The sequence below is a fragment of the Choloepus didactylus genome, chromosome 17 (assembly GCF_015220235.1).
Source record: "Choloepus didactylus isolate mChoDid1 chromosome 17, mChoDid1.pri, whole genome shotgun sequence".
In the NCBI taxonomy this organism is placed as follows: Eukaryota; Metazoa; Chordata; class Mammalia; order Pilosa; family Megalonychidae; genus Choloepus; species Choloepus didactylus.
Window position 1 is genome coordinate 53,010,042 of NC_051323.1, and position 13,591 is coordinate 53,023,632.

A 13,591-nucleotide genomic window follows, 5' to 3' on the forward strand; every position below is an offset into this window, starting at 1 on the left:
ATTCTTCTGAGCTTAGTTGGAATTGTATTGAGCATCACATATGTGCTGTACAAATTTTATGCCACCAGAGAAGCACAACTCTGATTTAAAAAAAAAAAGTTAAGCAGTACAGAGAAATGACCTCTAAGCTTTGACACCTTTACACATTTTAAAGTAGTTTAAATGTGCATACAAAAATGGAGAAGTTTAATTTGGAGTTCTGGTTTAGTGGTCTCCATTGTATTAACTTTAATTATGAAAGACATTTGAGTGTATTGTGTATATTTTTTAAATTGTAGTTTTTTAAAATTGTTTAAAATGGATTTTTAAACATTAAACTTGATGCAGATGTTTGCAGAACCCCTAGAGTACCTTTGCAGGAAATCTATCTCCCACTTTTCCTGAATAGAGAAATAAAGACACCTAAATAAAAGAAGTTCTTGAAAATTATTTTAGTGGCAAGGTAACTTTTTACATAGCTTAAATTCATCATATGTGTTAAAAAATATCTTTTTCCAGTTTGTGGCTTATCTTTTCACTTTCTCAATGGCATCTTTTGGTAAACCAAAGTTATTAATATATTCAACCAATTCATTCAATAAATTGAATGCCACCTACATGCCAGGCATAGTTTGAAGTGTTGAGGATACATCAGTGAAAAAAATGTCAATTAAGGTTTTTCAGTATTTTTCTGTATGATTTGCTCTTTTTGCATTTACTTAAGAAGTCCCAAGGTCATATTCTTCTATATTCTAAATATTTTATAGTTTTCCTTTTCATATTTAAATCCTTAATCCATTTGAAATTGATTGAGGGAAGGGAAGTGGGAAAGAGATCTAATTTTTTCTTATTTTTAATATATAACCTATAACGTCAGCACTGATTTTTGAACAACCCATCCTTTCCCCACTGATCTCTGCAGTAGCACCTTTATCATATACTAAGTTTGCCTACAGGTTACATATTAATTTTCCTTTATATTTTAGAAAATTTGCTGTATCAGCAAAAATCCCTGAAACCAAATGGTGTCAGAAGTGTTGTGTTGGTAAGTAAATTGTCCAGTAACATGTAGCCCTCCTCTTTTGCAGGATGGATTAGAAAACTTCATGAGGTTCATTTTTTTAACTAATATAAAACAGTGCTACCCCAGGGCATTCTTCAAGGAAGAGCTTATTTTTCCGCCTTTAACAAAACAATTTCTTGGCTATTCCAAGACCATGTAGACTAAGCCTAATAAAGCACTTTGCATATAACAGGTGTTTGGCAAATAATTTTCCGGGGAGCAAGGCATGACTTTTTGTAACGGCACTTTATTACACCCTGTTCTCCAAGGGGCCTGTTATTTATCGTTCACTACTCTGCCTAATAATGGCTTTTAAGACTGCATTTATTCATTCAGCGTGATTTTCATGAGTTTAATATGTGAAACCTTGTGCTCTGTGATGTGAAAGTTATAGTCTTCCTGTTCATATACCAGTATCTAAATTGTCTCCCACCTCCGTAACAACTAGCAATTTTATTTACAAATAGTAGGGAAAAAAAATTCCTTCCTTAAGTTACTAGTGTTATAAAAGGGAAGATGAGGTAAGCATAAATCACTATCCCACAAAATCCAGTGTGAAAGGACTTCAAACATTGAAGAAGGTGGTGTTTGAGCACAGTCTCAAAAGATTTTAGCTATGAATACTTGAAGAGACCATTTCAAACAGGAAATGATATAACAAATGATGTAACAAAAATGAAAAATCATAAAGCTTATATAATAAATACTGAATATTCCAGCTTAACTGGAGTACAGGATATAGAGAGAACAGTAGAAGATTGGTAGGGACAGTGAGATTCGAGATAGCCTCTGAGAGACCTTGTGTGAACAGTCTAGGAGGGTGAACTTTATTCACTATACAGTAAGGCAGGTCCTGAGCTAAGGCAGTAGCGGTGGAAATAGAAAGGAAGAGATGACTCGAGAACTTGAACCTAGAAGTCGGGCATAATGGCAATGTTATTATTACCAGGAAGCAAGAAGAGCAGCTGTTTGGGAACAAAGGAGGATGGCAAGTTTAGGTTCAGAAATTAGGGTTTGAGTTGCCATCAGAACATTCAGCAAACTGATGTTGACTCTCTAAGGGGAGAAAAGAGGCAAAGTTTTCTTGTAACTGAATTTCATATAAAGATTTTTCTCTTTGCTTTGGCAGGGTGCTGCTGACCTCTCTCTGCCGTTTAACTATTTCAAATCTGTGTGATGTTTATGGACTTCACTACTGTTATCCTTTTTAGAGTTTAAAAAATTTCATCTTTATTTCGAATATATTTTTTACTTTAAATTTTAACTAGGAGAAAGAAAGCCCAAAATGGGAGACGATTCAGTTTTATTTATAAATACGTATTTTGAGATTTGATTAATCTCTGTAATTTTTTTGAGGAGCCTTAAAAGTTTAATAAAGAGGGAGATGTGCAAGTGTTTTCTTTATTTTTAGAAGCAAAGCATTATTGCCTCTGAACATAACTACTGAAAGTACCCCCAACCACCTGTCCCTGAATGTGCTGCATCTGTCCTTCCCACTATATCCTATCAAGTTGACAACTTCTCCCCAAATCTGTTACCTATTCTCCAGGAGCTGGCTGCCTTAACTAACCTCCCTGCTGCCATAAGGCTACCCTGAAGTCGTTTTCACCCACAGCAGTTTCATTTGTGCATTAGAATTTTCTGCTTTTACCTGAAACAGTTTTCTTCCCTCCCTCCTTTTTTTTTTTTTTTGAGTGTGTGTGAATGTGATTATTATTTTAAGGACTTCATATTATAAGAGAAATCACGTATACTTTTTTGCCTTGACAGTGAGAAATCCTTACACAGGCCATAAATACCTATGCGGAGCACTTCAGACGAGCATTGTTCTATTAGAATGGGTTGAACCAATGCAGAAATTTATGTTAATTAAGGTAGGTGTGAAAGTCATCCTATGTCATTCTTAATATTAAAGCTTATCTTCAACTCTTGTTCTTTCGGGTCAGAAATACATTCCAAAAATCAGTTTTCCAAATAATTCTCAAGTTAATGTAATGATTTTGGATTGTGTGTTGGGTGGTGAAAATCTGCCCTGTTATCATAAAAGTTTTGTCATGAAAGAAACAGTACAGGGATGTGGCAGTAGAGAAATGGAAGTAGAGTGGCTCACATACACAGTCTGGTGTCAAGAACAGGAGGCACTAAGAGATCAGCAAATACATATTCTCTGGATGACTTCCTGATCACATCAGAGAACACCCTGCAGGTTGGTCTTGGGTCTCAGAAGACAAGTGATAACCATAATGAGAGGGAAATTATCTGTTTTGGTTATATGCCTGCCTGTTAATTTACCCAGGCCTTCCCATGGATGGTTTTTTGTGCCAATGTTTCTCTAGGACGTTTAATGAATGAATATTATTTAAACTATTTAATACTAATCTGTTATAACTTACATTTTAAGGAAAAGCTAGTTTGTAAAGTGTATGAAGTATAGGTTCAGTCACACCAAGGAAATACCAAGTGAATTTTTAAAAGCTATTTTCTTTGCTATCATATATAGGTTAAGTAGACTTACTTTATGAACATTTGATATCTCAGTAGAAATTGCAGTCAAAATATAAGTGGAGTGGGATTCTGCCTAAATTTTAATATATAGATATCAGATATTTAAAATATGGGCTTCCTGTTTCTTAAAATGTCATAAATGACTGAGGAATCAGTAATCTATTTTTAATTTTCACATCAGTATTTATTAACCTCAAGATAATGTTCAAAGAGGTGAAAAAACAGTTTAAGAATTTGAACCCATTGAGGTAGTATTTCCAGAAATAAATTAACAGTTGTTCTCAATTCTTTAAACCAATTTTTTCTCAGCTCCTCTGTGTTCTTGCCTATCTGACAAAAGTACACCTTATCCTAGATGTAGTAGAAAAGCCTATGCAGTGTGGTTTTTCCACAGCCCCTTCTTTCCCTGACTATGTTCTTCCTTCCTTTTCATTTAGGTTCTTCATATTCCTTTCATTCCTAACTTCTATCAAGATGAAAACCACTTTCATCATATCAGTTATTCATACATACTGATAGACTAAACTTTAATATGAGTGAATTTTATGTATTTTCTGATATGTTAAACAATTTATCCTAATATGTCATTCTCTATTAAAGGAAGTTTAAATATCAAAAACATGCAAGAGGGAAAATAATATTTTGAAAAAATGGGAAGCTTAAAAATTACCCGTCTATGGCTTGACTTATCCGGGTAGGTGGCATTTGGTCCCAAGAGCACCTGCAGGGAGCCAGGCCTGGCCTGGCTCTGACTAATGACGCCTGTCACCGAGATTCTGAGATATTAGACTTACAGTGTAGTTCTTCCACATGTCCCTCTTGACCCTCTCAGGTATAGGCCCTTACCTGCTTCCTTTAACCTTAACCCCATTCTCCTCTCTGCCTCTCTGCTTCAAGGCTTCCATATGTATTTTGTTTCTGATCTATTTGGCATTGTTAGTAGCATTTATGATGTTCCTGTACTATTAACTCTTCATCAGATGTATTTTGAAACATTCTTATGCTTTCTTACTCTGTTAATGATTTTTCTGACATATTTTTTTGCTTCATTAAACTGCATTTTCATCATAAATACAAGTTAGAAATTAAGTATCTCCATAGCAAGCATTTGTGTACTTATTACAAACCAGGCACAGTGCTGTTTACTGGAGACATACGAATAGTCTCTGAGATAGTCCCTGCTCTCAAGGACGATCACAATTGTAACTGGATTTAAAACTAGTAGGAGGGAATCCCTTTCTTTTTGTGACTTATACACAATGCTTAACTTGTATTGAAAACTAAATATGTTCTGAAAATCTGTTGGTTTTTCCATTTGCTGACCAAAAAAATAGGAAAGAAACAGAGGCATTGTTTTCTTTTTGCTTTATTGCTCTTACCACATTTCAAAGATGATTATTTAAGTTTTATTACCTTATTAAAAACGTGACAGATGGTATGCAAAGTGTATGCCCCAGGTAATGGGAAAGCTCCTGGAGATGAGGTTTGGAGAGTGAGTATTGACGAAAAAGTGTCTGGCCCCTTGAGGTAGAGGCAGTCCAGTAGCCATGGGGAAGGAAGGCGAACAGGAACCCCAGAAGCAGGCACAGCTTCCCGTTCCAGCCATGGGGAACACAGTGCATCTTCTCACACTTGAAAACCAGTGGCTATGGTAACCCCATTTTACCTTTTTTCTTTAGAAAGTGTTGTATTAGGTAAAAACCTTCTGTTTCTAATTATGTTATATTGCATATGGTGTGTTTAGCAATTAATATTTTTAGTGGTTAAGACATTTGAAGCTTTTTGAGCCTTATATATATATATATCATAATATGTACATTAGTGTGATTTGTACTTCATTAGTTCTCAGTGGCAGGTGACTTTGCCCACCAGAGAACATCTGGCAATGTCTGAGGCCCTTTCTGGTTGTCACAACTGGGCAGCAGGTCCTGCTGGTGGGTAGAAGCCAGGGATGCTGCTAAACATGCTACAGCTCAGGACAGTCTCCTGTGCTGTATGTTAATAGTGCTGAGTCTGAGAGACCCTGATGTCTATAAACAGAGAATGGGAAAGCAAGAATAGTGTTAATGACATTTCCAGTAGGAGGAGGGCAAATACCAAATCAGTGGATAAAAACAAATCCTGGATTGAAATAAAATAAATATATAATGTTATATTCGAGTCACACAAACATGCAATAAAAGCCACGGCATAAAAATGTAAGAACAAAATGCTACAAGTATATTGTACTAGATATTGTCATTATTTATTTACCAGCCTGTTACAAAGCAGAATATATAAGAACATGGATACATGTATAATCACTATAGTATAGTATGTGATGCATACTGAGTTTTATGTCCAACCAAAGACTGCTTTGGTTGGAGAGGAATTTGGATGGGCAGAAAAATAAGCACTGTCTCAGTCCCCAGTGCTCAGGGGTCTTCGGCAGGAGTGGAAGGTGGTCTACGAGTTGTCCACTTCAGTGGACATTTAAGCTGGAAATCATTGTATGAAAAATTGAATTTGGCATGCAAAAGATTATTTAATTTAAGGACATCAGTGCTTAGTGTACTGAAACTGAACATTATATGAAAGTGAATGGAAGTCAAGAAAACCTACGCTAGCAGTAAAAGAGAGTTAGCAATAGTAGGAGGATTATTCAGCACAAGTAGGAAGCGTTTATTCCAAGGAGGACTCAAAAATAAAAGGAATTCCATTTTGGTGGTTTAAATTGTCTGTTGATCTACCCGGTATGTTATATATAAATACAGAAAGAATCTATTTAAGTCCAAACCCAACATCCATTCTTTTTTCAAGGAAAAAAAAAAAACTAGAAGTTAAAATCGAGAGCAAAAGAGAGGTGCCAGCCCCTACCACCATTCAGTATAGTTTTTTTTTGTTTTTTTGTTTTTTTTTTTAATCATCATTTTATTGAGATATATTCACATACCACGCAGTCATACAAAACAAATTGTACTTTCGATTGTTTACAATACCATTACATAGTTGTACATTCATCACCTAAATCAATCCCTGACACCTTCATTAGCACACACACAAAAATAACAAGAATAATAATTAGAGTGAAAAAGAGCAATTGAAGTAGAAAAGAACACTAGGTACCTTTGTCTGTTTGTTTGCTTCCCCTAATTTCTACACATCCATCCATAAACTAGACAAAGTGGAGTTTGGTCCTTATGGCATTCCCAATCCCACTGTCACCCCTCATAAGCTACATTTTTATACAACTGTCTTCGAGATTCATGGGTTCTGGGTTGTAGTTTAATAGTTTCAGGTATCCACCACCAGCTACCCCAATTCTTTAGAACCTAAAAAAGGTTGTCTAAAGTGTGCGTAAGAGTGCCCACCAGAGTGATCTCTCGGCTCGTTTTGGAATCTCTCTGCCACTGAAGCTTATTTCATTTCCTTTCACATCCCCCTTTTGGTCAAGAAGATGTTCTCCATCCCACGATGCCGGGTCTACATTCCTCCCCGGGAGTCATATTCCACGTTGCCAGGGAGATTCACTTCCCTGGGTGTCTGATCCCACGTAGGGGGGAGGGCAGTGATTTCACCTTTCAAGTTGGCTTAGCCAGAGAGAGAGGGCCACATCTGAGCAACAAAGAGGCATTCAGGAGGAGACTCTTAGGCACAAATACAGGGAGGCCTCGCCTCTCCTTTGCAGCAACCGTCTTCCCAAGGGTAAAACTTATGGTAGAGGGCTCAACCCATCAAACCACCAGTCCCCTATGTCTGTGGTCATGTTAGCAACCATGGAGGTGGGGTAGGCGAATACCCCTGCATTCTCCACAGGCTCCTCAAGGGGGCACTACATCTTTTTTTTTTTTTTTCCTCGTTTGTCTTTTTTCTTTTTTCTTTTTTTTTTTTTTTAACTTTCCCTTCTTTTTTCAAATCAACTGTATGAAAAAAAAAGTTAAAAAGAAAACAAACATACAATAAAAGAACATTTCAAAGAGACCATAGCAAGGGAGTAAGAAAAAGACAACTAACCTAAGATAACTGCTTAACTTCCAACATGTTCCTACTTTACCCCAAGAAAGTTACATAATATAGCAACATTTCAGTGAACTTGTTCCTACTACATCCATCAGAAATTAACAGACCATAGTCATTTCTGGGCATCCCCAGAACGTTAAATAGCTTATCTGTTCTTCTTGGATTATTGTTCCCCCTTCCTTAATTTCTCTCTACTGCTAGTTCCCCTACATTCTACATTATAAACCATTTGTTTTACATTTTTCAAAGTTCACATTAGTGGTAGCATATAATATTTCTCTTTTTGTGCCTGGCTTATTTCGCTCAGCATTATGTCTTCAAGGTTCATCCATGTTGTCATATGTTTCACCAGATCGTTCCTTCTTACTGCCGCGTAGTATTCCATCGTGTGTATATACCACATTTTATTTATCCACTCATCTGTTGAAGGACATTTGGGTTGTTTCCATCTCTTGGCAATTGTGAATAATGCTGCTATGAACATTGGCGTGCAGATATCTGTTCGTGTCACTGCTTTCCGATCTTCCGGGTATATACTGAGAAGTGCAATCGCTGGATCGAATGGTAGCTCTATATCTAGTTTTCTAAGGAACTGCCAGACTGACTTCCAGAGTGGCTGAACCATTATACAGTCCCACCAACAATGAATAAGAGTTCCAATTTCTCCACATCCGCTCCAGCATTTGTAGTTTCCTGTTTGTTTAATGGCAGCCATTCTAACCGGTGTTAGATGGTATCTCATTGTGGTCTTAATTTGCATCTCTCTAATAGCTAGTGAAGCTGAACATTTTTTCATGTGTTTCTTGGCCATTTGTATTTCCTCTTCAGAGAACTGTCTTTTCATATCTTTTGCCCATTTTATAATTGGGCTGTCTGTACTATTGTCATTGAGTTGTAGGATTTCTTTGTATATGCAAGATATCAGTCTTTTGTCAGATACATGGTTTCCAAAAAGTTTTTCCCATTGAGTTGGCTGCCTCTTTACCTTTTTGAGAAATTCCTTTGAGGTGCAGAAACTTCTAAGCTTGAGGAGTTCCCATTTATCTATTTTCTCTTTTGTTGCTTGTGCTTTGGGTGTAAAGTCTAGGAAGTGGCCTCCTAATACAAGGTCTTGAAGATGTTTTCCTACATTATCTTCTAGGAGTTTTATGGTACTTTCTTTTATATTGAGATCTTTGGTCCATTTTGAGTTAATTTTTGTGTAGGGGGTGAGGTAGGGGTCCTCTTTCATTCTTTTGGATATGGATATCCAACTCTCCCAGCCCCATTTGTTGAAAAGACCATTATGGCTCAGTTCGGTGACTTTGGGGGCCTTATCAAAGATCAGTCGGCCATAGATCTGAGGGTCTATCTCTGAATTCTCAATTTGATTCCATTGATCTATATGTCTATCTTTGTGCCAGTACCATGCTGTTTTGGCAACTGTGGCTTTATAATAAGCTTCAAAGTCAGGGAGTGTAAGTCCTCCCACTTCGTTTTTCTTTTTTAGAGTGTCTTTAGCAATTCGAGGCATCTTCCCTTTCCAAATAAATTTGATAACTAGCTTTTCCAAGTCTGCAAAGTAGGTTGTTGGAATTTTGATTGGGATTGCATTGAATCTGTAGATGAGTTTGGGTAGAATTGACGTCTTAATGACATTTAGCCTTCCTATCCATGAACATGGAATATTTTTCCATCTTTTAAGGTCCCCTTCTATTTCTTTTAGTAGAGTTATGTAGTTTTCTTTGTATAGGTCTTTTACATCTTTGGTTAAGTTTATTCCTAGGTACTTGATTTTTTTAGTTGCTATTGAAAATGGTATCTTTTTCTTGAGTGTCTCTTCAGTTTGTTCATTTCTAGCATATAGAAACATTACTGACTTATGTGCATTAATCTTGTATCCCGCTACTTTGCTAAATTTGTTTATTAGCTCTAGTAGGTGTATCGTTGATTTCTCAGGGTTTTCTAGATATAAGATCATATCATCTGCAAACAATGACAGTTTTACTTCTTCTTTTCCAATTTGGATGCCTTTTATTTCTTTGTCTTGCCGGATTGCCCTGGCTAGCACTTCCAGCACAATGTTGAATAACAGTGGTGACAGCGGGCATCCTTGTCTTGTTCCTGATCTTAGAGGGAAGGCTTTCAGTCTCTCACCATTGAGTACTATGCTGGCTGTGGGTTTTTCATATATGCTCTTTATCATGTTGAGGAAGTTTCCTTCAATTCCTACCTTTTGAAGTGTTTTTATCAAAAAGGGATGTTGGATTTTGTCAAATGCTTTTTCAGCATCTATTGAGATGATCAATTGATTTTTCCCTTTCGAGTTTTTAATGTGTTGTAATACATTGATTGTTTTTCTGATGTTGAACCATCCTTGCATGCCTGGAATGAACCCCACTTGGTCATGGTGTATGATTTTTTTAATGTGTCTTTGGATTCGATTTGCAAGTATTTTGTTGAGGATTTTTGCATCTATATTCATTAGGGAGATTGGCCGGTAGTTTTCCTTTTTTGTAGCATCTTTGCCTGGTTTTGGTATTAGATTGATGTTAGCTTCATAAAATGAGTTAGGTAGTGTTCCATTTTTTTCAATGTTTTGAAAGAGTTTGAGTAAGATTGGTGTCAGTTCTTTCTGGAAAGTTTGTTAGAATTCCCCTGTGAAGCCATCTGGCCCTGGGCATTTATTTGTGGGAAGATTTTTGATGACTGATTGGATCTCTTTGCTTGTGATGGGTTGGTTGAGGTCTTCTATTTCTTCTCTGGTCAGTCTAGGTTGTTCATATGTTTCCAGGAAATTGTCCATTTCTTCTACATTATCCAGTTTGTTGCCATATAGTTGTTCATAATATCCTCTTATAATTTTTTTAATTTCTTCAGGATCTGCAGTTATGTCACCTTTTTCATTCATTATTTTGTTTATATGGGTCTTCTCTCTTTTTGATTTTGTCAGTCTAGCTAGGGGCTTGTCAATCTTGTTGATCTTCTCAAAGAACCAACTTTTGGTGATATTTATCCTTTCTATTGTTTTTTTGTTCTCTATGTCATTTATTTCTGCTTTAATCCTTGTTATTTCTTTTCTTGTACTTGGTTTAGGATTGGTTTGCTGTTCATTTTCTAGCTTCTTCAGTTGATCCATTAGTTCTTTGATTTTGGCTCTTTCTTCCTTTTTAATATATGCGTTTAGTGCTATAAATTTCCCCCTTAGCACTGCTTTTGCTGCATCCCATAGGTTTTGGTATGTTGTGTTCTCATTTTCATTCGTCTCTATATATTTAGCAATTTCTCTTGCTATTTCTTCTTTAACCCACTGATTGTTTAGGAGTGTGTTGTTTAACCTCCAGGTATTTGTGAATTTTCTAAGTCTCTGATGGTTATTGACTTCTAATTGTATTCCATTGTGGTCAGAGAATGTGCTTTGAATAATTTCAATCTTTTTAAATTTATTGAGGCTTGTTTTATGTCCCAGCATATGATCTATTCTGGAGAAAGTTCCGTGAGCACTAGAAAAGTATGTGTATCCTGGTGATTTGGGATGTAATGTCCTGTAGATGTCTGTTAAGTCTAATTCATTTATCAGATTGTTTAGGTTTTCAATTTCCTTATTGGTCTTCTGTCTGGTTGATCTATCTATAGGAGAGAGTGATGTGTTGAAGTCTCCCACAATTATTGTGGAAACATCAATTGCTTCCTTTAGTTTTGCCAGTGTTTCTCTCATGTATTTTGTGGCACCTTGATTGGGTGCATAGACATTTACGATTGTTATTTCTTCTTGCTGAATTGCCCCTTTTATTAGTATGTAGTGGCCTTCTTTGTCTCTCAAAACATCCCTGCATTTGAAGTCTATTTTATCTGAGATTAATATTGCTACACCTGCTTTCTTTTGGCTGTAGCTTGCATGAAATATTTTTTTCCATCCTTTCACTTTCAGTTTCTTTGTGTCCCTGTGTCTAAGATGAGTCTCTTGTATGCAACATATTGATGGTTCATTTTTTTTGATCCATTCTGCGAATCTATATCTTTTAATTGGGGAGTTTAATCCATTTACATTCAACGTTAAAACCGTGAAGGCATTTCTTGAATCGGCCATCTTATCCTTTGGGTTATGTTTGCCATATTTTTCCCTCTCTCTATTAATATCCTTTATTGTACCCATCCCGAATCTCTTTAGTACTGAACCTTTCTCCAAGTCTCTCTGTCCTGTCTTTGTTTCTCTGTCTGTAGGGCTCCCTTTAGTATCTCCAGTAGGGCAGGTCTCTTGTTAGCAAATTCTCTCAGCATTTCTTTGTCTGTGAAAAAATTAAGCTCTCCCTCAAATTTGAAGGAGAGCTTTGCTGGATAAAGTATTCTTGGCTGGAAATTCCTCTCACTCAGAATTTTAAATATATCGTGCCACTGCCTTCTTGCCTCCATGGTGGCTGCTGAGTAGTCACTACTTAGTCTTATGCTGTTTCCTTTGTATGTGGTGAATTGCTTTTCTCTTGCTGGTTTCAGAACTTGCTCCTTCTCTTCTATGTTTGACAGTGTGATCAGTATATGTCTCGGAGTGGGTTTTTTTGGATTTATTCTATTTGGAGTTCGCTGAGCATTTATGATTTGTGTATTTATGTTGTTTAGAAGATTTGGGAAGTTTTCCCCAACAATTTCTTTGAATACTCTTCCTAGACCTTTACCCTTTTCTTCCCCTTCTGGGACACCAATGAGTCTTATATTCGGACGTTTCATATTATCTATCATATCCCTGAGGTCCATTTCGAGTTTTTCAATTTTTTTCCCCATCCTTTCTTTTATGCTTTCATTTTCCATTCTGTCATCTTCCAGGTCACTGATTCGTTGTTCAACTTCCTCTAGTCTTGTACTATGAGTGTCCAGAATCTTTTTAATTTGGTCAACAGTTTCTTTAATTTCCATAAGATCATCCATTTTTTTATTTAGTCTTGCAATGTCTTCTTTATGCTCTTCTAGGGTCTTCTTGATTTCCTTCATATCCCGTACTATGGTCTCATTGTTCATCTTTAGTTCTTTGAGTAGCTGCTCTAGGTGTGTCTCTTCTGGTCTTTTGATTTGGGTGCTTGGGCTTGGGTTATCCATATCGTCTGGTTTTTTCATATGCTTTATAATTTTCTGTTGTTTTTGGCCTCGTGGCATTTGCTGAACTTGATAGGGTTCTTTTAGGGTTTGTAGACCAGTTGAAGTCCTTATCTCTAATTTATCAGATCTACAGCTTCGTGGAGTACACTTTCTCTAACTAACCAGCAGGTGGCGTCCACGAGCCACCTGTTCTCCACAAGCCAGATCTCCCCTGCTTAGCCTTTTTGGTGAGTGGGGGAGTGAGTCTTGTGGGGCCCAATTGGTGTACCAAGCTTGCGTGTGTAGTTGGTGTTGCCTGCCCTGTATGTGGGGCGTGTTTCTGGGCAGTCGGGGAGGGGGGGTGGCCCTAACAATCAAATCTCCCTGATGATCCTAGAGTTTTAAAGCTACTGCAATAGTCTAATCCTTCAGTTCAGTCCTGCCACAGTTTGTCTCTGCCACTGACCCACAAGTCTTTGGTATTGGCGTATGGCTCCTGAGACTTGCAAGTGGGCCCCTCGCCAGGCTGTGCACCCCGGGTCCTCTGTTGAGGGATGACTGTGCTATGTCACAGGTGAGTGCCGTCCCCCCAGGGCAGTTCTGGGCTGCTGGGCTGTGTTGGGAGGCTCCCAGTCTGCTCAAATGATGGCTGAATGGGGCTCTGTTAATTCACACTGCTCCCCCTTCCCAGCTCTGGGACATTCAGCTGAGGTTGCAGGGAAGGCTAATGTCCACGCCCAGTTTTGTGGTGTGTGCCTGTTATTTGAAGCACTTCCGTCACACTGGGTTGTCTGGGGCAGCTCTGGGCTATGGGGCTGGCGATGGGCAGGAGTGTTTCCTGTCCACCAGGATGGTGGCTGTGAGCGGACACCCCCCTTTTCTTGGGAAGTTGTGTTGTTTAGTGAATTTTCTCAGCCACTGGATTATTGCCTTTTGTCTCAGAGCTCTCTTAGTTCTGCTCTTGACTTGACGTGCCCAAATTTCAATTCTTTGAAG

General features: G+C 37.6%; 1 protein-coding gene across 3 annotated transcripts in view; it reads left to right on the top strand.

Annotated features, from left to right (window-relative positions):
• MAP4K3 (mitogen-activated protein kinase kinase kinase kinase 3) overlaps positions 1-13,591 on the top strand; it is a 194,672-nt gene that overhangs the window by 162,328 nt on the left and 18,753 nt on the right. For all 3 annotated transcript variants that reach the window (XM_037807757.1, XM_037807758.1, XM_037807759.1), the window contains 2 exons: positions 966-1,024; positions 2,813-2,916. In XM_037807757.1, coding sequence (XP_037663685.1) covers positions 966-1,024; positions 2,813-2,916 — 163 coding nt within the window. The remainder of the gene's footprint in view (positions 1-965; positions 1,025-2,812; positions 2,917-13,591) is intronic.